Source organism: Cricetulus griseus, chromosome 2, assembly GCF_003668045.3.
Source record: "Cricetulus griseus strain 17A/GY chromosome 2, alternate assembly CriGri-PICRH-1.0, whole genome shotgun sequence".
Taxonomy (NCBI): Eukaryota; Metazoa; Chordata; class Mammalia; order Rodentia; family Cricetidae; genus Cricetulus; species Cricetulus griseus.
Window position 1 is genome coordinate 121156538 of NC_048595.1, and position 25628 is coordinate 121182165.

Sequence of the window (25628 nt, forward strand, 5' to 3'; positions counted from 1 at the left end):
GAATGATTTTCAATTATTTTCCATGGGGGGGGGGGAAATGATCATTTTACAAATAGCCACAGATACTCCTTGGAAGTTTAGTGTTACATGTTGTAGCAGATAAAAAGTGAAATATATAGACTCTGATTTCAGTGTATTAACCATGGACTAAAAACAAAGCAGAAAGAAAAACATCTACGTATCTTTAGACACACATACATACACACACATGCACACACACACACACATTTCTGACACCCAAGTCATAAGGACCTGTAGGTAGAACTTAAAAAGATTTTAGCCAAAATAAGATGGGTAGATTTGGGGTGGCTTTTTCTCCTATGATCGATAATAAATCACACAAAAAGTATACTTTCAAAAAATTTATATTTTTCTAATCTTTAGACACCAGAAAACTTTTCCATGAAAAACACTAAGACTTTTTCATTGTGGAGTTATCAAATATGATAAAAATAATCATGTACTAAGTGAAGAATCAGAACCAGGTACAGAAAAGGAATCTGTATGGCTTCCTCATGTTGCCATTAGCAGTGAGTTAGCAATTCAATCACTGAATTGCTCTAAGTTGCCTTGTTACCATATTGAAGACTCTCAGCGAAACAAGTAACACTGCTCAAATGTAGAAATATTTCCAGTATAAACTGGTTTGAATTGATAAATCAAGGATCGCATTTCCTCAAATACGTTCTCATAGCGATGATTGTTTTTCCGGGCTGCAAGAGAAAATAATGTTCATTTATTAAAAGACTGATTGACAAGATTTTCAAGAGAGTACTTTATAATAGTTCTTCCTAAGGTCAGTATTATTCACTGAGGAAGCAAGAGCAAGAAGAAAATGCCTCAGAGACTCCACTCCCTAATATAGCTGTGTCGGTGTAAGTACAGTTGCTGTTGTTACACCAGCTACTTGCCCCCAACTGAGTATACCATTCATTACACAGCTAAATGAGCACAAGACTTGATACAGGCCTGCATGAACAAAGAGACAGGACATGGACCCATTACTAGAGAAGTACAGTCTAGCAGACATACACAATTAAATGGTGGACTGTCTTTACAGTATTCCTGCACTGAGATGGTGCACAAGTTAAAGGAGTAGAGAAATTAACGTGAATGCCAGCAGAGGAAACAGGGCAGAATTATTCAACAAACGAGGCCAGAGAAAAGTTTGTAGATAGGTGAGAACTAAGTTTTGAGAATAAAGTCAAAGTAAATACAGGTCCTCTGACATTCTTTTATGTAGAATGTTGGCAGATATGGACCCAACCACCACCACAAGATTAAAGCTACAGCAAAGCCTGTTGTGTCCACTGTGGCTATTCACTCCTGCCCATAGAGGAAATACTCCTTTGGACCAACACTATGTATGGGATGGTTTTATTATGTTTAAAACTCACTTGGATTTTTTTTTCATGAATTTCTCCACAATTATACATAATTTCAAACACAAATGAAACAGATGGAGGTTGTTAGGCTCCTAACCTGGGCAAGAAGATAGACAAAAAGCATAGGGCAAGCTGGAGCTAAGATGAACACTCCTCACCTCATACCTCACCTTTCATACTGCCTCTACTGTTCTCACCCATATGGTTCAACTAAGATATAAATACCTATGCCCAAATTCTTTATCTAACCACAATATGAAACTTCCACAATGGAAATCTATGTTAGTAACTTTTCCCCAGTATTCCATTGCCTACAGACAAACAATCATAAAGCCCCAGACTTATGATAGCATATAATTTAATTTATACCGTTGTCTTGGAAAAATAACATATAATGCCCAAAGGCTGTTATAATTACATCGTTGTTCTTGAAAATAGAAATTGGAAGTGCTCAAGGAGAAAAAAAAAGAGCTCCATATTCTTTAAATCACTGTGCAAGAACTCAGCCCACTGGATCATGTCTGACTATGTTAAATAACTGCCCTGATTTTTATTGAATACCTAATATCTCAATTTCAAGGCTTTAACATTACTTAACATTTTCCAGTTGAATCTATGGACATTATTTAATAATTTAAAAAAAAAACATATACAGGAGCCCAGAGAAGGACAAACTCCCTCAAAAGTCGCAATGGAGTAAAGAGACTATACACCTGTATATACATTACCTTCAGAAACAAAGAAATCTGCTAAGTAAAATGCCGTCTTCACAGAATTTGGTGCATGGGAAATGCCTTTCAATCCTTTCCACTCATATGGTGCTTTCTCAGGGTGCCACTGGACAGCATAGATTGGATATTTACGTCCTGAGTGGAGAACACACACCAGGAAGCGCAAAGAATTATGTACGATGATATTCCTGCATTGCTTCATGCCACGGACATGCCTCATGAAACATATTACAGCTCACCAAAATCAGAAGAAGTAAAAGTTGTACATATCCTCTCAAACAAATAACTGCTCACATAGTGTGTCTTTCTGACTTGCATCCTCTTAAAACGTTGAGTTGCAATTCCAGGAAATGAGAGTAAATTAAAAGTTTGGCCTGGGAACTACTCCAGCTTAACCGTCAAGTGAACAGTTTTGTTTTGTTTTTTTTCTTGTTTTTTTTTTTTTTTTTTGGGCTGTGCATCTAACACAGGAACAAACCCATGCTAAGTATACATTCTACCACTGACTTACTCAGGCCTGAGTGCACACTTAGATAGTGGCACACATTTCTAGGTCTGTATCTTGCCCCTCTTCATACATGGTCTAATCCCATAATGACTGAAGAAAATAAAAACAAAACCATGCCATCCTTTTTTACATTTGCCAATCTGTCTCAGCCTCAGCCTATCGAATGATCAGTGACTTTAGGGAAAAAATTGTTAAAATAAATTTTAATGGTTTAAAAACACTTGTACTCTTGATGATTATAATACAATTGTTTTTAGGACTCTTGAATATTATACCTGCTCTTTGCTAGATAAAATTATTTAAATCCTTAGGTTAGAATGAAAACTTATTTAGTGTGGGGAGAAAGTCATATGAAAGAATGGCCACTTGCATGCTGACTGGTTAGAACAGAGAAATTTTCATGGATTGCTCCCCCATTTTTCCTTCATGCTTTGAAAGTTCACAATTTTTTAGGAAAGTGAATATATATGTCTCTGAAAATTAACATGTCTCTTTTATTCACATGTGTCTTCCCTTGTTTTAATAGAAAGTAACCTCTCCCTTGCTCCTCTCCAATGCTTTAGAATGGAGACCATGATGGATCCCAGAAACCATGTGGAAAACACAGCCATCCAGAGAAAGAGCACCTTCCTCTCACACCCCTCTCTCACTAGTCTCTCCCACTCGCACAGCAGGTGGAAAGAAAGCAAACACTTCATCCCAGTCTTGTTGGAGTCTACAAGAAGCAACGCCTGCCAGCCAGCAGCTCTAGACACAGACAGAGCTCCTCACGTCCTTCTGCCTCCATCTCCCTCTCACACTGCTGCACTGTCTTTCTCTTACCTTGGGATGACCCACAGGCAAGGCTGAGGATAAAAATGCCTAAATGAGTATTTATCTGATAATCAGAGACACATAGAAACAAGTAATGCTTCCTGTTTGGAAAACTGTTATTGAAAGCCCAGTGACATTTTTTAGCAACTGTAGAAATTATAACCTGTATCACTAGTTTAGAACAAGATCATAGAGCATCAAGGACTCCTAACTCACAGCTATGATAAAATTATCAGGCTCTGACATTTTCACGAGCCTGGTATGATGCCATAATCAGAAGAACCAAGAAACCCAAATGCCTAATTCCAACCCTATACTAATGTTTATATGGTCATCCATTCATTCATTACTTTTGTTTTCCCCAGAGCCCCAGAAACAGGAAAGACAAAATTCCAGTTCTCAGTGGGCTTAGTCTAGAGGGAAAGACGGAGCTTGAACAAGTACAAGCAAAAAGCAACATTCCCAAGGAATGCAAAGCAAACATACAGGACACTAGGACACGGAGAAGAATGACAAAGACGGCTTCTCAAGGATGAGGCAGCTAGCTTGAGTCTTTCACAGTAGTTGAGAGCTCACAAGACATCAGGGTCATGTCAGGGCTTTTGATGACACAAGAAAATACTGGAGGAGAGAGGTAGGAAACACTGTTCTGTCTGTAGAGGGGGCGGCAATGGGCTGCACAAATCTCAAAGGAACACAGTCTGCAGGGAAAGCAGCAGAGAGCCTGGATTACATGACCAGATAAATCTAGACATGTCCTTCAATAGCGAAGAGCCACTGAGTGCCTTTTAGGTACCACAATCAGATTGGTTTCTCAGATTCCATGGAAGATAACTGTATGGGCAGTTAGGAGGGGGCTGGGTAGAGAGGAGAAAGCATATACAAGATAGATTTGGGAAGTAGACATCAGCTTAAAGTTTTAAGAAGTAGATGATAAGACAGGGAAGCTAATGTGGATTGGAGACTTCTACTGCAGGATATTTGGGAGGTGGTGATACCAGCAACTGGGTGGAAGATAACAACCTCACTTCCCCCTGAGCTGACCAATATTTCTCAGAATTTCCTGCATGGGTATTTCTCCCCACCTCTCGATTTGACTGATTTGCTGTGGTTTAGGAGTGTCCCCAGATTTGAATGCTGGCAAGTTAATTCCTAAATCTGGCTAATGGCATATAGATGTGGAACCTGTAGGAATCGGGATTAGAAGTGGTTAGACAAGTGAGGCTGCAACAACACCAGCGACTCTCTAAGAAAGAAAACTGACTTAGCATCCCTTCCGGATTTGCCATATGATGCTCAGTGATGCTCTGAGTATCAAATCACTGCCCCCACCTTATTGTGGTTCACTCCTCTCTAGGACTCTGTCCTCTCAGGCTGCTCCCTCCACCCTCACAAAATCAAAGAGTTGACCTGCCACAGAAGCAGAGAGCGTGTCTTCTGTCTCTGGGTCCCTATCCTGTTTCTAGCTCCTCCAAATACCCCATCAGCCTTTACTCCTAGATGGTCCCATTTAAGTTTCCAGCCTTCCAGTCATCACACATTCTTAGAGACAGAGTAAAAGTCTGTAAAATGACATCTCTTGGGATAACTGTAAAAACCCTAAGTTTCCTGATTCGCCATCACACACACTAAATTACCAAGTGTTACCAACACTTCCAAATCCCCCCCTTTGGTGCAATAGCTACTTTAATAATTGTCCTTCTCCTTAATCTTTTCAAGTTACCATCAAGAGTTATACAGCTGTCTTCGCATCATGTTTTGAAAAATCATAGAAATAAAAACTATATAACTATATAGGAGGAAGCTTGGTGACACACACCTGTGATCATAGGGCTCTGTGATCACACATGTGAAACAGGGAAGACTGCTGCAGGCTGGAGGACATCCTGGGACAGTGAGTTCCTAGCAAGCCTGCACCACAGAGGGAGAGTGTTTCAAAAAGCAAACAAAAATATATATTTTGTTGTACTTTTTATTAACTCAAAATTGTTTTCAGAGTCCATTCAGAATGAGGAACACAGGGATCTGCAGTGATTTGAATAACTGCATAGTATTCTAGTCTATGGGGCATTTGGATTGCTTCTAACAGCAGCCTCCCTTTTTGCTAATAGGAACAATTATATGCACATTTCTATGTACATGAAAGGGTTTCATTACGGTAGTTTTGTTAGTATTGTTTTTGTTTTATTTTGGTTTTTGTTTTTGAGACAGTCTTATGTAGCCCTGGCCTCGCTGGCCTGATCTACCAATCTTCCTGCCTCAGCCTCCCAAGCGTTAAGATTAGGGGCATGTGCCATCACACCCAGCTTTGTTAAGGCACTGTTAAATACTGGAAGAGAACTGCTGGGTAACAGACTGGAAAATGTTCAGCTTTACTAAGACAAATCAAAGTGCTGCAGGCATTCTCACTGTAACCTTAACTACACAAGCATGCCCAGTACAGCACCCTGGCTGGCACTTGCAGTCCTGAGTTAAGGTGATTTCTGTCTTGTGCTTCCACTAGTATTCTACTTCTTAGGCATTACATTGAGGACTTCCCTCACCCAGCTTTGTGTAGACAACACATTGAAGTTCATTCTCCAAGGCATCTATTCAGGGATTTTAGCTATGTATAAGAAACTATTATTTAAATTCATTAATGAATTTATTTCTTAGAAGATAAACATAGACCCTATGGCGGCTATATGAATTATAAATGTATTTTTCTCTCCTCTCTCTCTCTTTAATATAACTTTTTAATGTAGTGGACTTGCTCCTTCTTTTCATTTATGGCATATATTTCTTCTTGTCTTGAAAATTCCTTCTATCACACAAGATCATAGATATTCTCTCCTTTATTTCTCTAAAGCTTTTCTTTAACTTACCTCTCCACTTTATCCACCTGAATCCCTTTTAACATTAAAAAAAAACAGTCTCTACCCCTCTTCTTCCTTAATTCCCAGAACCCAGTCTGTTGTTGGAATGCTTCACCTCCAACCTCTGGCCAGCTTCCCACCTCTGTGCTACCACATGTCACAGCCATTGAAGATGGCTTCTGAATGTTTCCTTTAGATCTTCCTTCCGGGCTAATTCATTTTCTTTGTGTGTTTTAGGACTGACCTCTTTGGAGACCTCATTTGAACTTCTTTCATTTTTAATAACTGAATTTAGTTCTTTTCAAGTTTCTTTTATGCTTTTCCCACTTCCCAAGACAGGGTCTCTCTGTGTAGCCCTAGCTGTCTTAGAACTCAATCTATAGACCAGGCTGGCCTTTGCCTCCCAAGTGCCAGGATTAAAGGCATGAGCCACCACAGCCAGCCATAAATTTTCAAATGTTCCTTACTTCTTTAAGACTTAGGTATTCTAACGAATGTCAGAGTTTTTACAGCCTGTCTGTGCAGGGCTGGCTATCTTGTTATAGGTACTCTGCTTGCCTGTGTGTTAGTGATCTGGGGCATGAACCATTCATGTTCCATCAAACTTCATCCGGAGAAATTTCCTGAACCATGGAATGAATGATCCTTGCTCTCTCCAAGACAAGTATTTTGATTTGTTCCTGAATTGTACATATGTGCTCAGAAGACACCTATAAGTGAACATTTCAACCTGCTGTCTGTACATATTCCCAGCTATATAATGCAGGCAACACTAAACCAGCCTGTCACTGTGAGTACTCTAGGCGCACTAACCCCATCATCCTCACCCTATGTCTTTAGCAAGCAATTGTCCTTGAAATCCCATGGTCAGGATTCCACTAGCCTTTTGAGCTTAGCCGTGCTTGGCAACCGTGGTGTCCTGTCCACATATGATCTTTGTCTCTGGTCTGGACCATCAACAGTGTTGCTCTTGATATTCTCGGAATTTCAGGCTTTAACTTGTTTATTTTCTTGCCACCTAGTTAATGTATTTAGAAAAATGCTTTCCGCTATCAAACCATCTGTCATAATTGTCTGAAAACCTTGTCAAAGCACATAATCGGTGATAACTCTAGAAACAGAATGATTTTCTCCATCTGGTTCTTCATCCTCACCCTCCCTTGATTCTCACTTTTCTTCTTCATTGTCACCCCAGTTCCAGAACGTACTCAGGCAAGCCTCAACTGATTTGTGATGTGGACAAAAATAACCCTACTTCTGTCTCTGAACTCTGAAGTCACTCCCAAGAAAAAACGTCTATAGAATTAAAATGAGAAGATGCTATCTAGATGTGCACATACCTTCCATGGATGAAATGAACTCTGTGATGCCATCTGTATTTGTTGTTAATATATTGAAAAACTTGTTTAACTTTTTGTTTTCTGTAAAGTTCTAAAACACAAGAATGAGACAGAGGGATCACTTATATACTTATCCTAAACGCGGACCTCTCACAAAGGAAATACTGCTGTGTAATCATGTGATACCTTCACAGAGAGGCTCCATTTGTGAAAATTTGCAGTCAGAGGTTCTAATGCTAGTGACACCAATAACTCAGCAGGAAAACTCTGGAACATTCGGCCCTGTAAGGCACCTAAAATAATTTAAGCACAGAGAAACAACTTAAGCACATTAAAAAAAATAAAATAAAACCCACTAAGTCACTTACCTGTGGGCAAACAGCAGCCATTTTTAAGATATAATTAAGATGAGTAAATGGTGAGCAAAACACATTTCCACAGAAGTGCCTGCAGTCAGGCCAAGGCATGTCTAACATGGATAAAAAGATGATATGCTCCAGATGTAATTACTTTTGTTAAGTTCTTAATATGAATAACTACAAATAGGCTAGCCATAGAAGAACTTAGAATCTTAACTCTGGCTCCTCAGAAACCTCTGAAAAATAATAATTTCCAAATATGTGTATATTTGTGTTCCCAGAAAAGGATCTAGCATTTCCAATGTATTCTCAAAGGTATATGGGACTTAAAAGAAAAGCACATGCAGGGACTTAAAAGAAAAGCGCATGCAGGGCCACATAGGAACCTACTACTTTGTAAACCAATTAAAAACTTGAAGTTACAGGGCTGCAGAGATGGCTCAGCAGTAGAGAGCACTTGCTGCTGTTACATAGGACTCAGGCTCAATCCCCGGCTTCCATGTGCAGCAGCTCACTACCACTTCTAGCTTCAGGATATCCTACTCCTTCTTCTGGTACACACACACACACACACACACACACACACACACACACACAGAGTGAGGAGAGATAAATAAAATTCTTTTAAAATACATGCATTTTTAAAAAAGAAAACTTCTTCACGACTAGGAAATGCTGTTCTTACAAATCCCAGTGCCAGGTATGGGATGAAGCCTTATGACTTGCCGGTCAGGGAGGCTGATGAGACTCCTAAAACAATATGAGCTCTTGCCACTCCTCTTGGTTGCCCACCAGAACTAGATCGGACCCTATTGGTGAGGATATCATACCCCTTGGATACCAGATATAAAGAAATCAGGCTGGAACTGGGGTGGAAGATTCTTCCTTACTGGATGGCTTGCACAGTACCTGGAAGTGTCATGAGAGTTGCTGAGGGAGAAAATGGAACAATGGACTCACCCAGCTATGAACCTTAAAAGCTATAATGCTAACCTGGAAATCAAAATATGCCCCTTGGTACAATAAGTGGCACGACTGTTATGGGTGTAAAGCAACTTCTCTCAGTCGAGATTTAAGGCTTTCTTCATGGGAGAGAATATATGCCTAGGACTATAAAAACCCATGCACCTAAAATAATTTAAACATAGACAAATCACTTATAAATACATGAAAAATCAAATCCATTAAGTCACTTACTTGAAGCCAAATAACAGCCACTATTAAGATATAATCCAGATGAGTAAATGTCGATTAAAACAGTGTTTCCACAGAAGTGCCTATGATCTGGCCATCACATGCCTAACATGGATGCTGGGAAGGTCAAGGGCCCTCAAGGGGAACTTATTACTGCTGTTTAGCTAAACTAACATGGTGACAAACACCATTCTAAATATTTGTGTTTATAACCATAAGCAAATGCTAGTTCCACTCGTAGATAGATAGGTTTCCTTTGCAATGAATGTAGACTCATGGCTAATCAAAGTCACAAGAGTAAGAGATGCTCAAATGCTCAACCCTAAACAGGACATTCATACCTCTTTCTCTAAAGCTCAAGGAGCATGGTAGAGGGAGGAGGAAAAGGTGTAAAAGTTAGAAGACACCTTTCAAAACCCACAGTCACAGAGAGACCTGGTTAAAATCAGTGAGTCACAAAACAAAAAAAAAAAAAAAAAAAAAACACATAAATGAGGGAAAACCCCATGTAGGGAGGAGGGTAGTTATAGGTAAGGGAGAAAAGGAAGATGACAGGAGTCATGGGTAGGAGTAAACATACATTATATTCATGTATGAAACTGACAAAGAATAAATTTAATCAGCTGAAGAAATTTAAGCATACCAACTAAGGAGAAAACAGCATTAACTTAGCCAAAAATTTTTTTTTAAAAAATCTGCTCTGCAAATGATAAAGGAAGCAGTGTTGCTATATAGACCACCACAGAATGGAGCTGAATACCAGAAGGACTAATCATATGACTAGAGGACTTTGAAGTAGCCCAACCTCTGGGAATGGAAGAGGCTCGGGAGACTAAAGTCAGGCACACAGTCCAGAATACCAACCAACAAGGGAATGAAAACACATCAAGGCTCTGATACTAAGCAGAGCCTGTCATTCTGGCTAATGGCTTCATTTGAGAACTCCAGCCCCTTGAATAATGGCTTTGTTGTATAAACTGTGCTTTTGTTACATTGCAACCCCAAAAGCCTGAACTAAAACATATACTTCCCATAATGTTCTTGCAGTTATTGAAATAATGAAAACAAGACTTTTGAATGTAGAGGACATTCTATGAATTTTATGAATAACTACTATCCTTCCCTCCCAAAATCTTTAATAAGTATAGTTGGTAGCACTTAATCATGATGATCCAGAATTTCTATGGAATTTGTTTTAGATTTCTAACTAAAAGTGTCTGAAACCACTAAAATTTCCCAGGTGACAAGAGTATATTGTGTAAATGAGATGATTCATTGTTAACCCTTATATGACCTCAGAATGGGGCTGATTACCAGATAGCCTACTCATGTGACTGGAGGACTTTGAAGCAGTCTCTGGAAATGGAAGAGGCTTGGGAGCCTGATTCAGCCAAATGAATAATGATCCAATCAGCTTTGTAAGCAAATGTCAATAAAAATTCTGGAATTACAGAAACCCAAACTCATGGAAGTTCCAAGATGGCAAGCAAATACAAGTACTTTCTTGAGCTTTGTGAAGTTGCAGCAGCTAGCAAGAGAGTGTATGTGGACTAGTGTCTTGTCTTTCAGAAGCACACAAATACAAAGATCATCTTGTTGGGCACCAAGTACTTTCATTGGTGAAGTCCTGCTAATTCCAAGTGTTAAATGCCATAATAAAATGGTAATACAATACATTCAAGACAAAAACAACATGTGTAGACAGTGAGAAAATGCTGGCAAGACAGCGAGCGATAGTATCTGATATTTATAAGATTTGTATTTAAAGTACTACACTACAAACTGGAAATCATTTTGATTAATTCTCAGAATCTGCAGAGTAGAAACTTTTACAGTGAAAAGATATGAGGCAAAGAGAGACTGATGGTTTCTGAATTCTTAATTACATGATCCTGAGACCACTGGAAACAATGCGTTATCAAAATACAAACTTGTCATACTCACAAATGAGTAACAAAATGTTAACTCATAGTTTTGGTCTTCCAATAATCAAAGACTAATAAGTATTTCTGACTTGATATTTAGTGTTTCCTAATGCTGTTGAGAAATATTTTTAGAAGAGTTGGTGTTTGCTCTTACCTTCAGTGAAGTTCAAGGGCAATGAAATTGATACCGTGTCTGTAAGCGTTAGCAAGTTCTCTCCGCTAACCAGAAAGGAGAGCGTCTCAAATCCAAGACATGTTCCCCACACAGGAAAATGGTCGCCATCATCATAACTCTTTGGGAAAATGAAAAAGAAAACTCTGTCGATTCAAACTTTAAATATATGTATTATTGTATTTTATTTTTGCCTGATTGCTCTTGTATTTCTAGAAAGTCCAATCCTTTTCTGGGATTAGAGCCCACTTCTTCTGAATTCCTAAGTCTACTGAAGACCAACTTAGCAACTTCTGGATTCATGGACTTTCAGTTAATAGCCCACCATTGTTGGATTAGTTTACCTTAGCCTGTAAGTGATATATAGGTATAGATATATAGATATAGATGTAGATGTAGATATATAGATATATATAGATACAGATATATATATGAGAGAGAGATTCTATAAGTTCTGCTGCTGTAGAGAATCCTGACTACCAAGTAGAGTATTATATGAGACAATGACAGATTTATACTACATTGTGTCGTGTTTATCAAACAAATACAAATATTATTCTGATTGATGATATACTTCCTCTGTTACAATGAGGATATGTGTGTGCATATATATGAATATATTATGCTAGCATTCAAAATAAAAGTTTATGACATTTTCATATTCAAAAGTATGTGTGTATATATACTTATGTGTAGGTATGTGTGTACCAAGCAATACACATATATTGCTTTTTATTGCAACACAGATTTATGCAGAATTCTCTGAGATTCATAAGTAGTCTGCCACTTAACCTGTCTTCAGGAACCCTCTGAGGCAGGATGGAAAAGGGGAGTCATGGGCACATTATGTCTTGACCCAATTGAGTGATAGCGACAATAAATGAAAAAATTGCTGACAATATTTCAGGGGAGAAACAGAGATCTAAGCAGCCATGGCAGAAGTGTAAGTCCAAGGCGAGGCATTGCATGGTGGCTAGGGGCTCTGCATGGTAAGTGACAGGGCCTAAGGGATATGAGTTTGAAGTTCCTTGATGAAGCCACATATATCTTTAAGAGTCTAGACTGACTGGTTGACTAGACCTTCATGCCTGTGAAATGACAGCATGCTGTAGACTGAGAACTAGAATTATCTTGAGCTATCTTTAATATGTCTTAATAGCCATTTATTACCAACCTCTGTGTCTCACTTGACATGTTTATTATTATTAGGTACAGTCTTTGAAATATATTGCTGAACTTAGCCAATATCTGGTTTCCCCAAACCCTAAAGCTAAAAATTTTGTAAGCTAGCACCTGAAAGTCACATAACAGACCTGTCAACTCTAGTGTGTCACCTGATGTCTTCATCAACTTGGTAGACCATTTTTTAAACTTCTTTTTGTTCTATACCACCTATCTTTCATTTGTCCTTGGCTTAGAGTAAAACCTGTCTAGCAAGAGCTGTGTCTGGCATCAACAGCTGGCTGTGAAGAAGGGGAAGTTGGATGGAACAGCTGAGAAGAGGAAAGTTATTGGCATAGGCATGATACCCAGTACATGACAGAAGAGGCCAGAGAGAGGCACCAGCTCTACTGAGCTACAAGGTATGTATGGTTCACACCTAGAACCCCCAAATTGCATAAGACAGAACTAACAGATGGGAACAGATACTTGGTTCCTGGATAGCAAGTATCTGACTGTTAAGGGGGGAAAATCTGGAGTAACTGTGAAGGAAGTCATGCTATACACTTTAAGAAAGATAATGATCCTTAGGGAAACAGACAACCCATATACAGTGATAAGCAATAGCAGATATTTACCTCTATGGCCTTGCTGTAAAATATTTTGGCCACGTGGGAATAATCTGAATTCAATATGCTAACACTTCCTCCAGGAAAAAGAATTCTGTAACAAAACCAATTAAGATATATTTTCCTCCATTCACCAACTAAACATGCTTCATTCAAAGAAAATTTTCCTTATTACATAAGTAGATATATAATATTCATAATCATGGCCATTCCAAAACTACTTTGGTTAACAATTTGCACACAGTCTCTAAAAACTTCTTCAAAAAACAAGCTCATTGAAGAAAATATAATATGAACAAAAACCAAAGGGGAAAAAAAAGGAAGCGAGATTAAGGAGTGTGAAGATGAAAAGACCAAACTTCAGGTGTAGCTGGCTTTGAATTAAGGTGAACAGCAAGGCCAAGCCAATTGCAAATATACACCTATTTTAACTCCCAAATAATAATGAAGCTGAAAAGCATATGAGAAACATAACATTTACTTTGATTAGAATTAGAAAGAATTTACTTCTTCACAGTCCTGATATTTCTTAAGAAATAAACACAGTATTAAGAAATCCTGAGAATACACACAATTATCGTTCTAGAAGAGTTCTTGGAAGAGTTGAAAACCTTAGATTCTCTTTCATTCTGCCCAAAAAAGACAAAACATAGAAAAAAAAAACTTTACCTTGTTTTTATGCCAGGCTTTTAGATTAACGTTAAATGTTTACACTCTTTAACACATCTTGAAATCACCAATATATTGAAGAAACAATAATTTTCAATATATCCTTGAAATAATCAAAGATATTCAAAAGTGGTCTGGCTTCTCTGGCTAAAATGTAGGACTAAACATTAAAATTCTAAAAATATTTAAATATGAGTTTGAAATATTATGCTTGAGACTATTTTAATTTTTAATTTGTGTGTGTGTGAGAGAGGGAGGTGTATGAGAACAGACACATGTGCTCTTTCCACATGGGGGGAAGGAGCTCAGCTTACTAGGCTTGTGTGACAAGCACATCTTGAGCCATGTTACCAACCAGAGGCTATGTTTCATTTCAGAACTACATCAGGCTTCTGCTGTGAATCAGGCTAATATCAGCCTGTGACAATGCTGGCTTCCATTGTTAGGAAACTCACCATCTAATGGGAAAAGTTTAAACACCTGTCTGCTAAAACAGCTGCCACAAAGCCACAGCAGAAAGCCCTGAACGGCTGAAGGAGATCAATTAGCAGGTCTCTGTCCATTAACTCGGGTTTTTAAAAGCAGCCTCTGCCAGAATCTGATCTATGGAGCCTCACAGTTCTTTTACGAAGTAAAACCAGACCAACACCACCAGATGGCAGTCTCCCTTAGGACAGGCTCTGAACTTCCTGCCTTTAGCCCTTGTCCTGCCTCTCATGCTTTACTGGAGCACTTGGTAAATTATCAGAAAACTTCAAGATAGCTCTATAGAAACACACAACATTCATACGTACATACACTTTGCAAAACTTTGATATGTGCACACTGACACACTGTATTAAGACCTGATACAATATCAAGCCAACTTACCCATTAATAGATCTGAAAAGCCCAGCATAGTCTTCCTGTGTAAGATCAATCCTGAAAATAATAAAAAGTTTTACAAATCAAATCATTTCTGAAACCTAAGGAAAAAGAAGTCACCGCCTTAGTTTTTAAAACATTAAATGAGTTTGGGGTACTGCAGATTGAACCCAAGCCCTTGCACACACACAGGGCAAGTGCTACACTTTAGCCTAAACATCAGACTATTACATCTCTACATTAGAGGTATTCTTGTCAAACTATGAAAATCACAAAATTATACCCTGTTTAACTAATCAGAAAAGTAAATCTGGTTTTCTGGGATTTAATGAAATTCAATATTTTACAGTAGATGCTAATATATCAAACACTGGGCACTAGTAATATATGTTAGCCAAGAAATCTAAAAATATTCAACTATGTAAATTATGCAAAGACAAAATTGTTAAAGTTTGATGGGGCTGGAGAAACGGCTGAGCAGTTCAAAGTTCTTGCTGCTCTTCCAGAGGATCCAAGTCCAGTTGTCCACACATGTCACAGGCTACCATCCAGATCCAGGAGATCTTACACAGCCTTTGGCCTCTGTGTGTCCCTTCCTTTATGCATGCACACCGACACACACATACATACATACATACATACATACATACATACATACATACACACACACACACACACACACACACACACACACCTTTTAAAAAAGCTTTATTATCGAACATCTTACTACATGCAGCTGCGGGAAATGGAAACAATATGAATGGACACCAAATCCCAACATCTCAACCCCTCCAACAAGATGCAAAGGATGGAGTGCCATACTTGAAATCCAGAACAATCCAGATCTAATGACACACTACTTACAGACCTCTGGGACTGGCTCAATTATTCTGAAGCATCCTTGATCAAACATCCTTTCAAGATTTCCTAGCAATCACCACGTCACTGATGATTTTATTTCTTTTCCCCAGAGAAAATCCAAAGAAACTAATCCATATAAACCTTTAATTAAATCATAGTGAGATCTCTGTAGAAAGTGTGTGTGCAATAACTACAATAACTCCTACACTGAGCAGCCTTCTATTTCTGGAAGACAATAGCAGAAATATACACCATCTCCATGTACACAGCCATGGAAGTTTACAATCCTTAGTAGAACATATTCCATTTCTGCCCAAGAAAAAAAAGATATAGGTGGATTTAGAACATGGCTCCTGATGTTTCTAAGTGAGCTGTAATTCCTAGCTTGTGCCTATGCTCTGCCAGTAGACTTTTCTGGCTCTCCTCTAAGTCACACAGTAAATTCTGACATCCACATATGTTGTTCAGAAAGTCATAGTAAACCTCTTTTGGATTCAGAGCTACAAAGCAGCCAGTGAAACAACTACAGAATGATTAACCTGACAGGGGACTTCATCTTGGAGTGATGAGGTGGTGAACTGTGAGTCCGTGTATTCTTAGATTCCCACCAATCCAAGCTCTTCAGGTGGTCTCAAAAATCCCAATTATCTTCCTCACCAGGCCTGGTGGCACTACCACCAGCTGCATACCAAGAATCCCTGAACCAGCTAAATATACCATTTATAACTGCTTTACCCTTTATGACTGCTTCTCACTGTTAGTAGGCTACATAATTGCTGAGTGTGACGTGGACATTGCTGTCTCAAGAAAATACCAGGGAAAATAAGGCATGATTTGAACAAAGAGGTCATTTGCTTATTGTCAGATGTTTCCAAACACAAAAACTCCTGTCAAGGTTGCCCACTGGCACTACACAGCTAACACCCTATTGCTGAAGACACCATATACATAGAGAAATCAAGCTAGAACTAATTGGAACACTTATTCCCTGCTGGTTAGCTTTCATAGTGCCAGAAGTTAGTATGGAGGAAGCTAGAGAAGAAAAATAATACTCAGCTGAGAATCTTATATACTACAATACCAGCCTACCAGGCATTATGTGTCCACTGGTGCAATCGCAGCAGGACTGCTTTGCGGATAACCAACTGCTTTCTAATTAAGTATGAGGCTGTTCTAAAGGAAGTTCACACATGACGCTATGGATGTGGCCAAAGGCCCATGGCTGCTGGGGAGATCACAGGCCCTAAGGGTAAACCTGCTTCTTCTATTTTACTAAACGATATATTGCCAAACTGTCCCATAACTATTTATATTCATACCTATAGACCAGCGCTGCCCTCAGCCTTCATCAGAGAAGCTTCACTTTCACAGCAAGTGGTGATTAATGCAGACACTCATAACTAACCAAGGTGATGAGAATAAGTGACAGTTGAAAGCCCAGCCATAGACAGGATACTGGTATCACTCCAGAACCCAGGGAACACTGCAGAAGAAGAGGCTTAAAGAACTTTAGAGGAGAGCAGTGGTGAGGACTGTAAAATGCTGTCTCCTGGGTATGACATGATCTCTGTACCCATGAGCTCACAGCAGCTACATCACCTTCATGGAGCCTGTACAAGATTGGGCTAATAGGCGTTTAGCCAAGTATGGGGAAAAGACTCATAGGGTCCTATTCTTTCCCTGGGAACTACTGGCAGTCATGGCTGCCTAGAGAAGGGAAGTCCTTGTCTTCAGTGGTGTAGCTACTGTTGAGTTGTCCAGGCTCCAGGGGAGAGTGCCACACAATGTCCACTAGTTAAGCCAATGTTGGCACATACAGCTTGGCATGAACCTTTGGGCCAAACTTGGCAAGCCACACAGTTATAGAACTGTCTTTTGATTATAAATGGCTTCTAGAAGCATGAGCACCCAGAAGGAACAACATGACCCAGACGTCAATCCTTTGTTCCAACCACAAGCCCACTTACCTAAGCAAACCTCCCGCATCCCACCACTTACCTAAGCAACCTCCTTCTTCCCACCACTCACCTAGGTAACTCTCCCCACCACCCATGAACTTTTCATCCTGCCAACATCCTCTTTCTATAGTTTTCTAACATCCTGCTTAAACTAACACCTGACTCTTGACCTTTTCTCCCCCTCCCCTTTACCCCATACTACTGACTATATAAGCTACCCTGGAGAAAATAAAATTTGCCACTTGATCAGAATCCTGTCTTGTGGTCATTCTCTCGCATCTCTTGTCCCCATAGGTTGCTGTCCTGCGGGTCGGGACAACTACAAACCAAGAAGTTTACAACACAAAAACAAAACAGCTACGAGGATGGGAGGGAGATTCGCTGGGATGAGAGGGTGATCAGCAGAGGTGGAAGGACCTAGGAAGGGGTGAGGCTGCTTAAGACATCACACACTTTGGTTCCAGGACACAGAGAAATCAGTTGAACTGAGTAGAAAACTCTACTGGCTAGCTAGCTTTCCTAGTACTGAAAGATGCTACACAGGATGCTGAGAGAACAAAGACACCAACATTCTTACCTAGCACTAGATTCTACGTGATAAAATACAGACCCGCCAAGCAACATGTGTCCACTGCTGCAACAGCGGCAAGACTGTGAGAATAACCAACCATTCCCTTGACTGAATTTGAAGCCTTCCTGCAAGAGGGATTTCATGCTTGGTACTGTAAGCATAGTTAAAACCTATGGTTGAACTCATGGCAGCTGTGGTTACCTGCACAAAAGTTGCACAAGATCAAGCCAGTTAAAAGTTCCAGCAGATATGGGGGAGGGGCTACCAAGCCTCTCCCCTAAACGCCCCCACCACACCTAGCTGAGGAGTTACTTGCAGTTGATGGCTTCTGGGAGATGAGAGTCACTTTTCTTTTGAGATATAGCCATTGGTAGGTTGCCCATGACCCAGTGGGTATGAATATGAGCAGCTAATTGGACTTACTGGCTGAAAAAAAAAATGTATTTTTTAACGGACCTGAAATTGAAAGTGAGATGTATTTGCTGTGGGGTGGGACTCCTACAGGGAGCTGGAGGGGGGAAGGGGTGGGTATGATCAAGATACATTGTATACATGAATGAAACTTTTCAAAGAATACATTTTAAAGTATTTTTAAAATGGCAAAAATGTGTGCCATCATAATGCATTATATACATGTATGAAACTGTCAACGAATTAAAATAAAAAACCCTCTCAACAGTTCATGAGGAATAGCTTACTGTCTCCACAACCAAAACAAGCCCAATGCTGATGGCACAAGTTTAGCTTCAATAGCATAAAATGCAATCAAGTCACCAGGGTCAGAAGGTAGTGCCTCTCCCACTGAGAATAAGACCTAGGTAACTATTTCAAAAGCCAAAGCTTCCGTCTTGTGATTTGTAAATGTTCAAAACTGTTTCAAATGCTTTGTGAACTAACAGAGCTTATTCTTAAAGCAGATGCTGCCAGCTTGGGCTGCTGTAGTCCACCTTTTAGGACCCCGTGTCCTTTAGTTGTCCCGAAGTAGGAGATGGCACCCTAAAAGTACCAAGTCCTGAGAAAGAAGGGAATCAGGAAAGGTAGGCTGATGCCAAGGTCAAGCGTCACCTACAGTACAGATTCTGGCCCGGTCTCTATCCACCTACTCTCCTCTGAACCAGAAATTGGCCCCAGCAACCAACCTAACAGTAATGTTGCAAGAGTCTCCTCATTTTACACGTAGAATTTCCATCCCACAGATTACATAGTTACTACAGGATCACATGATTCCAATTTCAAGCAGTAAGGCTCAAAATGAACTGTGATGACAAAGCTTTAGCCTACATGCTGCCAATCAGGTTTTCATTATCTAGTTATAAATGTTAATATTCCACAAGTCATCGGGTTTCAAAACTTCCCAGGTTTCCAAAGTCCCATTATTCCCACCTACTTCTTTCTCGGCACCCTTGTATTTAATGAGTCATCATTTTTAATGATTTTTAAGGACAAGGCCCATCAACTCACAGCCACTGTTCAGTGACACTCCCTCTTTTATTTCACAGCCAACCTTCTCCAGCAGCCTCTGACCTGGACTGTCCACAGTGATGGCTCTGCAACATCTCTCCCACATTTGCACTAACCTCCTAAATACCTTGCATTTTAAAACATCCACAACCAAAACTTTGGGGCACTGTGCTAAAGACTCTCAGGGGCCCCTTCCTCAGCTCTAAAACTTGAGTATTTCATTTCACAGGAGACTAGATTCAGTACTAAAAATTAAACATGAATCTTAAGGGTATAGACAGTTAATAAAATGTGAAAGGTGGAACAAGACAGTCCTTATGAATCTCAACATAAAGACTTTGGGTTTTTTGTTGTTGTTGCTGTTGTTGTTTTGGTTTTGGTTTTTCCCCCGAGGCAGGGTTTCTCTGTGGCTTTGGAGCCTGTCCTGGGACTAGTTCTTGTAGACCAGGCTGATCTCAACCTCACAGAGATCTGCCTGCCTCTGCCTCTGCCTCTGCCTCTGCCTCTGCCTCTGCCTCTGCCTCTGCCTCTGCCTCTGCCTCTGCCTCTGCCTCTGCCTCTAGAGTGCTGGGATTAAAGGCGTGCGCCACACCGCCTGGCTAAAGACTGTTTTTTTTTGATAAAACTTTAAAGCAGAGGTCCTCAACCTGTGGGTCATGACCCCTTTGGCGAATCTTTATCTCCGAAAATATTCACATTATGATTCATAGCAGTAGCAAACTTACAGATTATGAAGTAGCTACAAAAATAATTTTATGGTTGGGGGGTCACCAGAGCATGAGGAACTGTATTAAAGGGTGGCAGCATTAGGAAGGTTGAGAACCGCTGCTCTAGATCATAATATTTGCATTTTGACTACTAATAATATTATATAGATTATAACTCTTTATGGTAATTATTTGCAAAATAGGTTGTAGTGGTTGTGTTTTGTGCATAAAATTTCATAATAAGTTAAGAATTGTGGGAGATTCTCGTGTGCTAACTTTAGCTGACAATATACATGCTTACAAGATTTTTGTCTGTTAATTCTTTTCAAGTAAAACTGTGCCATAAAATTAGCCCCTTCAAACTGAAAGTATGAGATAATCATATTATTTTTACTGAGTCACATTATCATAAAATAAATGGAACACCTTTTTAAATATTTTTTTAATACTATTCTTTTTTTTCCCAAGACAGGGTTTCTCTGTGTAACTTTGGAGCCTGTCCTGGAACTAGCTCTTGTAGACCATGCTGGTCTTGAACTCACAGAGATCTGTCTGCCTCTGTCTCCCAAGTGCTGGGATTAAAGGTGTGTGCCACCACTGTCCGGCTTATTATTCTTTGAGAGAGAGAGAGAGAGAGAGAGAGAGAGAGAGAGAGAGAGAGAGAGAGTGAATGTCTAGTGCACTTGTGTTGGATCCCACCTACTTAAAGTTACAAATGCTTGTGAGCTGTCCTACACTGGGTTCGGGGAGGCAAACTTGGATCCTCGGGAAGAACACCAAGCGCACTTAACCACTGTGGCATGTCTCCAACCCCAAACTTAACACTTTTAAAACTAAGATGCCTATCATTTACATTATAGCAACACTAATATGGTCATCATTGTCAAGCCTTTAGTAGAAAAGTATAAAGTATATTTATTCTCATCTTCTAAAAAATGTCCTTCATTCCTTAAATGTTTCCTTACGCTAGTACTAGACAGAAGCTGGCAAAACCAGAGAGTCTATTATAATTTTTATGGTGTCTGTGAGAAGTGTCTTTTCGGGGGGAAAAGAAAGCTATCATGTCTTTCTCAATGCTAACAGACACATAGCACACTTCCAGTTGATGCTAAAAGACACAGCACACTGTCAGTCAATGATAACAGACACATAGCATACTTTCAAAGACATTACAGACACATAGCATACTTTCAGGGACATTAACAACACACAGAGCTTCATAAGCAATTTAGTGGGAGACTATGGGCAATAGGTTTGTGGCTGAATCAGAGGCAAGATGATTGCCATTTAATGATGTAATCATAGGAATGAAGGTATTAATTTTAGAGATAAAAGATCAATCAACACATCTATGGGAAGACTACAGAAACATACCTTATGGGTACAACTCTTGCACCTGCAGCCTCTATATACTTCACATAGGATGCAGCAATGTAGTATTTTCCCAACTTTCTCATTTCCTTCGTATGGCATTTTTGCATTAATATTCCTAAATTTTTTAAAAAAATGTATTAATTTTAAGCAATTTCATTTATTTGTTACTCACAACTGATCCATGGCAGAGCTTAAAAATCACTACCTTGGTTTCTCAGTTCACAGACCTGCATCTCCTGCAAGTCTACCCATAGTCATTGGGAAAGCAGTGGAGGATGAAGATCTGAATTTCTTACCACACCAGGAATGTTTAAAAATCCCCCAAAATAAGTTTATAGTAGCCCAAACTTTCTTCACACAATCTTAGACTATCCATACACAATGCACTGAATCTATAAGGTATCAACCTCTTCCCCACAAAACCACAGTTGTACCCTTGTCAGCAAAGCCAGAGTAGAAATACCATTCCTCTCCATCTCTCTAATGCCAATCTTAATCTAAGTAAGCAGCATTTGACAAACCCATCTCAGACTACTAGGAGGTCTTTATTCTTTCTTAATGAACCCTCAAACTTAAGCTTTTCCAGAGAAATAAAGCTGACACCATAACCATTCTCTCATCCAGTCAGTATTGTTTAATCATACTGCATGCCAGACACTGAACTAGGTGCTAAGGGCTCAGGAATAAAAGAAAAAGAAAAATCTCCAGCCTGAAGGTTTTATTGGTAGTAGGCAGAAGAGGAAAGAGGTAAGACAAATACAGAGATTTATTTTTAGATCCAATTATGAGGACTGGTGCTTGTATTATGAAGGAAGTCAAAGAAATAGATTTACAATGTCTCTTACACAGGGTGGCAAGTCCTCCCTGGGAAGGTAGAACCAGACTTCAGACAGGTGGAGCTGAGAGGGAAGATGCAATGTGAGACTTAATCCAAAGCATCAGTGAGGTGGTGCAAGACCCACACACCCACATCTGGAAGAAGAGCAACTCGGGGCAGAAGAACAGTACCAAGCCAAGGTCATGAGGCAGCTGGTCACTCTGCAAGAAGTCCATCAAACTGGAAACATGTGAGAGAAAGCAAGAAGGCAACAGTTAATGAGACGGAGAAACGCAGGCTAGTAGGGGCTACCATCTTCATACCTCAGAGGTTACTGGACTTCATAAGCTCTGTGACTTCAAGTTCTATCTCTCTCATCTCTCTTATTTCCTCCTACCAAGGAAACCCAAGTCTAGCACAGCACTGACATCCAACATACAGGAAGCATGACAGCATAGGCTTAATGTATACAATGTCTTGAGTCCATCCCTGGCCTCCAAAAAGAAAACAACAACAAAGTATCGCATCTGCTCATTGACTATCATGCCCCTGTGTGTCAATATTTCATTTTAACTGTCTCAGAGGGATACAACACCCACCATTTAATCACATCTGTATTCTTACCATCTTACAATACTTGACACAAATCACTAGTGAACATCAAATGTTAAAATCAATCTAGTAAGAATGTTTCTCTCCCCACCCCATTAGGTAAGACAGTCTTCACAATGGAAAATGAAATTAGGCTAAGAAGAGTACAGGAGAGTCATGGGAAACTGAGTGAGGTAAAGCAGGAGGGGAGGTACAACAAGGACAGCAAACAGAATCGTGTGAACGTAAGTGCCTTCAACAGTAAATTAATTCCACCATCACACCCCAGCCCATTCAGTTTTCCCATTCCCAAGCAAAGAGCTAACTGCATGCCCTGTCCCTCAACAGTGCCCCAAGTGCCTCATGCACTTTAGGCTGTCTCTCTTCTGTGGCTTCCTTGTCTTTGAATCCTTTGTGGTTCCTAAAGCAATAGCTTAGGCATACTATGTGCTCAGTCAACTGTATTATCTTATTGATTAGGTAGAGGCGGCTTTCAAGATGGTTTAGCAGTAGGTACAGGCACTTGATGCCTAGTCTAAGGACCTGAGTTCAATCCCAGGACCCACATGGAGAAAAGAGAAAACTGACTCTTAAATTTGCCTTCTGGGGGCTGGAGAGATGGCTCAGGGGTTAAGAGCACTGACTCTTCTTCCAGAGGTTCTGAGTTCAATTCCCAGCAACCACATGGTGGCTCACAACCATCTGTAATGTGATCTGGTGCCCTCTTCTGACACGCACTGTATACATGATAAATAAATCTTTAAAAACAATAAAGTATAAAAATGCCTTCTGACCTCCATAGGTACCTGTGACAAATACGTACATACCTAATAACTATAAATATAAAAGAAAAATAACTTCACACACAAAATGACTATAAATATAAAAGATGCAACGGATCAGGTTACCCAAAAGCATACTTATTTTGCCATTTTCAACTGAAAGTTGCCTCAAATCTAAGAAACAAAAATGAATCCTTTGTCATCTTTTTCTTTTCCCAAAATCCACAAGTAAAATTCATATGTTACATGATTCAACTTGAAGAATCTAACCATCACTGGAAATAGCTATGGAAGAAGGGTTCCAAATATTAGTAAGCAACCCATTTGAAAACTGGGTCCCTCCTAAATACAATAAAACAATTTTCTAGTTTCTGTTCAGTGGTCACCCATATATAATACAACCTATGTGTGTCTATTTATAAACTTATTTTGTCAAATTTTAACTACAGGCTGATTTCTCCTTGGTAGTTTTTCAAATGTCTGACATGCATGCAAACCAATTTTACCCTGTTTAAAACACAAATATGCTGGAAACTATTACATGCTTTATTTTAAATAGAACTGACATTCATATCCTCAGAGCCACTGCTGTCACTTGATTGGCAAAGTCCAAGACACATTTTAATTTCTTACCTATTCCATTTTTATATTTAATGTATTGTATCTTCATATATGTCAGCAAATAAAGAAATCTGAGTAAATTTAACCATGTGCAGAATTTCTGGGACAGGAAAGGCAGGGAAAATGGTGGGGACACGGGGCAGGAAAAGTACCCTTCACACTGAAGTCTGGATAAATCCTCCCACCAGCCTGCACTCAAGAATAAATTAACATTTTTAAAGGCCTTTCTCCCTTCTCTACCGGGAACCTTAAATTTTCTAGGAGTTTCATTAGGAACTTCATTTGCAGTAAGACACATCTTAACCCCTTGCTCAACCCCAGTAGTTCCGGGTTTTATCCAATTCAGAGCACCTCTTGTCCTATTTATAATCTTAATTATCATCGTAGGAAAGAGAACAGGAATGGAGGGGAGTGAAGTCCTGTGGAAACCTCTTTAACAATGACCACTAGGTCATTGGAAGCGGAGTCTTCTCTGAAAAGACACACCAGGCTCTCCAGTGCGCTTCCTTCTTAAACTGAGAGCCTCTCTTCCCACTTTTGATAGATCCCAGTTGGGCTTCACAACTCGCTCTCCCTGAAAATCCTTTTCCGCACGGAAGCCTCAAACCCTGGGTTCGCCTGAGCTGGGCTTCCTAACGACTGGTTACAGGACCGCCTCTGGCTACTTCGGGCGCCAAGGAATAATGACCGAGTCCCCTCGATGAGAAAGAAGCGTAAGGGGGGCGTCGTGGGTCCTCACGCCTCCGACGCGGTGCGAGCATCGCCGGCTTGCCCCTCCTGGACACCGGCCCCACCATGAGCACGTCCCCAGCCGTGCTCCCGGGCCTCCTTACCGATGATGGGCTTCTTGATGCCGCTTTCGTAAAGTCTGGACAGCCCGGGGCTCGCGGGCCCGCACAGCAGCAAACCCAGGACGCACAGCAGGCGACCCAGGTTCGCCATCGCCCCCAGGCCCGCGCCTCCGGACGCCTTTCAAAGGCTCGGCAGGGCGGCGCACGCACACTGGGGCGCGCGTGGGGGGCGGGGCCGGGCGGGGGCGCGGCCCGCGGCCTGGGCGGGTGCTCGGGCCTCGAGGGCGCGCACCGCCGCGCCTCTCGGGCCTATGGGAAATGTAGTCCAGGCGCGCGCGTGCGGCGGCCGCGGGGCGGGGGCGGGCGGCTCAGGGAGCGTGCTCGGCGCCGCCCCATCGCCCTGCGCGCAACCCGCGACCCGCGGCCCCGCGGGAGGCACGCGACCGGTGGCCGCCGCTGGGAGCGGGAAGACGCGGCTGGCGGACCCTC

The 25628-nt window shown here is 40.6% G+C and overlaps 1 protein-coding gene across 2 annotated transcripts; it reads right to left on the reverse strand.

Annotated features, from left to right (window-relative positions):
- Window positions 1–347: 347 nt before the first annotated feature.
- Window positions 348–25372, reverse strand: Ggh (gamma-glutamyl hydrolase). Of its 2 annotated transcripts, XM_027403472.2 has the most exons (9): window positions 25182–25369; window positions 21538–21652; window positions 14612–14662; window positions 13082–13166; window positions 11265–11403; window positions 7819–7925; window positions 7633–7723; window positions 2114–2251; window positions 348–713 (listed from the first exon to the last, which is right to left on the reverse strand). In XM_027403472.2, the coding sequence occupies exons 1-9, from the start codon at window positions 25288–25290 to the stop codon at window positions 592–594; spliced, it is 957 nt and encodes a 318-aa protein (XP_027259273.1). In that variant the 5' UTR covers window positions 25291–25369; the 3' UTR covers window positions 348–591. The 2 variants fall into 2 exon arrangements, with proteins under 2 accessions (XP_027259273.1, XP_027259275.1); XM_027403474.2 differs by lacking the exon at window positions 2114–2251 and having other exon boundaries at window positions 25182–25372.
- Window positions 25373–25628: the final 256 nt, after the last annotated feature.

Coding starts and splice junctions, on each gene's coding strand:
- Ggh (XM_027403472.2), bottom strand. CDS start 25,290: ATGGCGAACCTGGGTCGCCTGCTGTGCGTCCTGGGTTTGCTGCTGTGC. Junction 14,663..21,537: donor GCAAGAGTTGTACCCATAAG/GTATGTTTCTGT, acceptor TATTATTTTCAG/GATTGATCTTACACAGGAAG. Junction 2,252..7,632: donor GTTCATTTCATCCATGGAAG/GTATGTGCACAT, acceptor TTCTCCACTCAG/GACGTAAATATCCAATCTAT.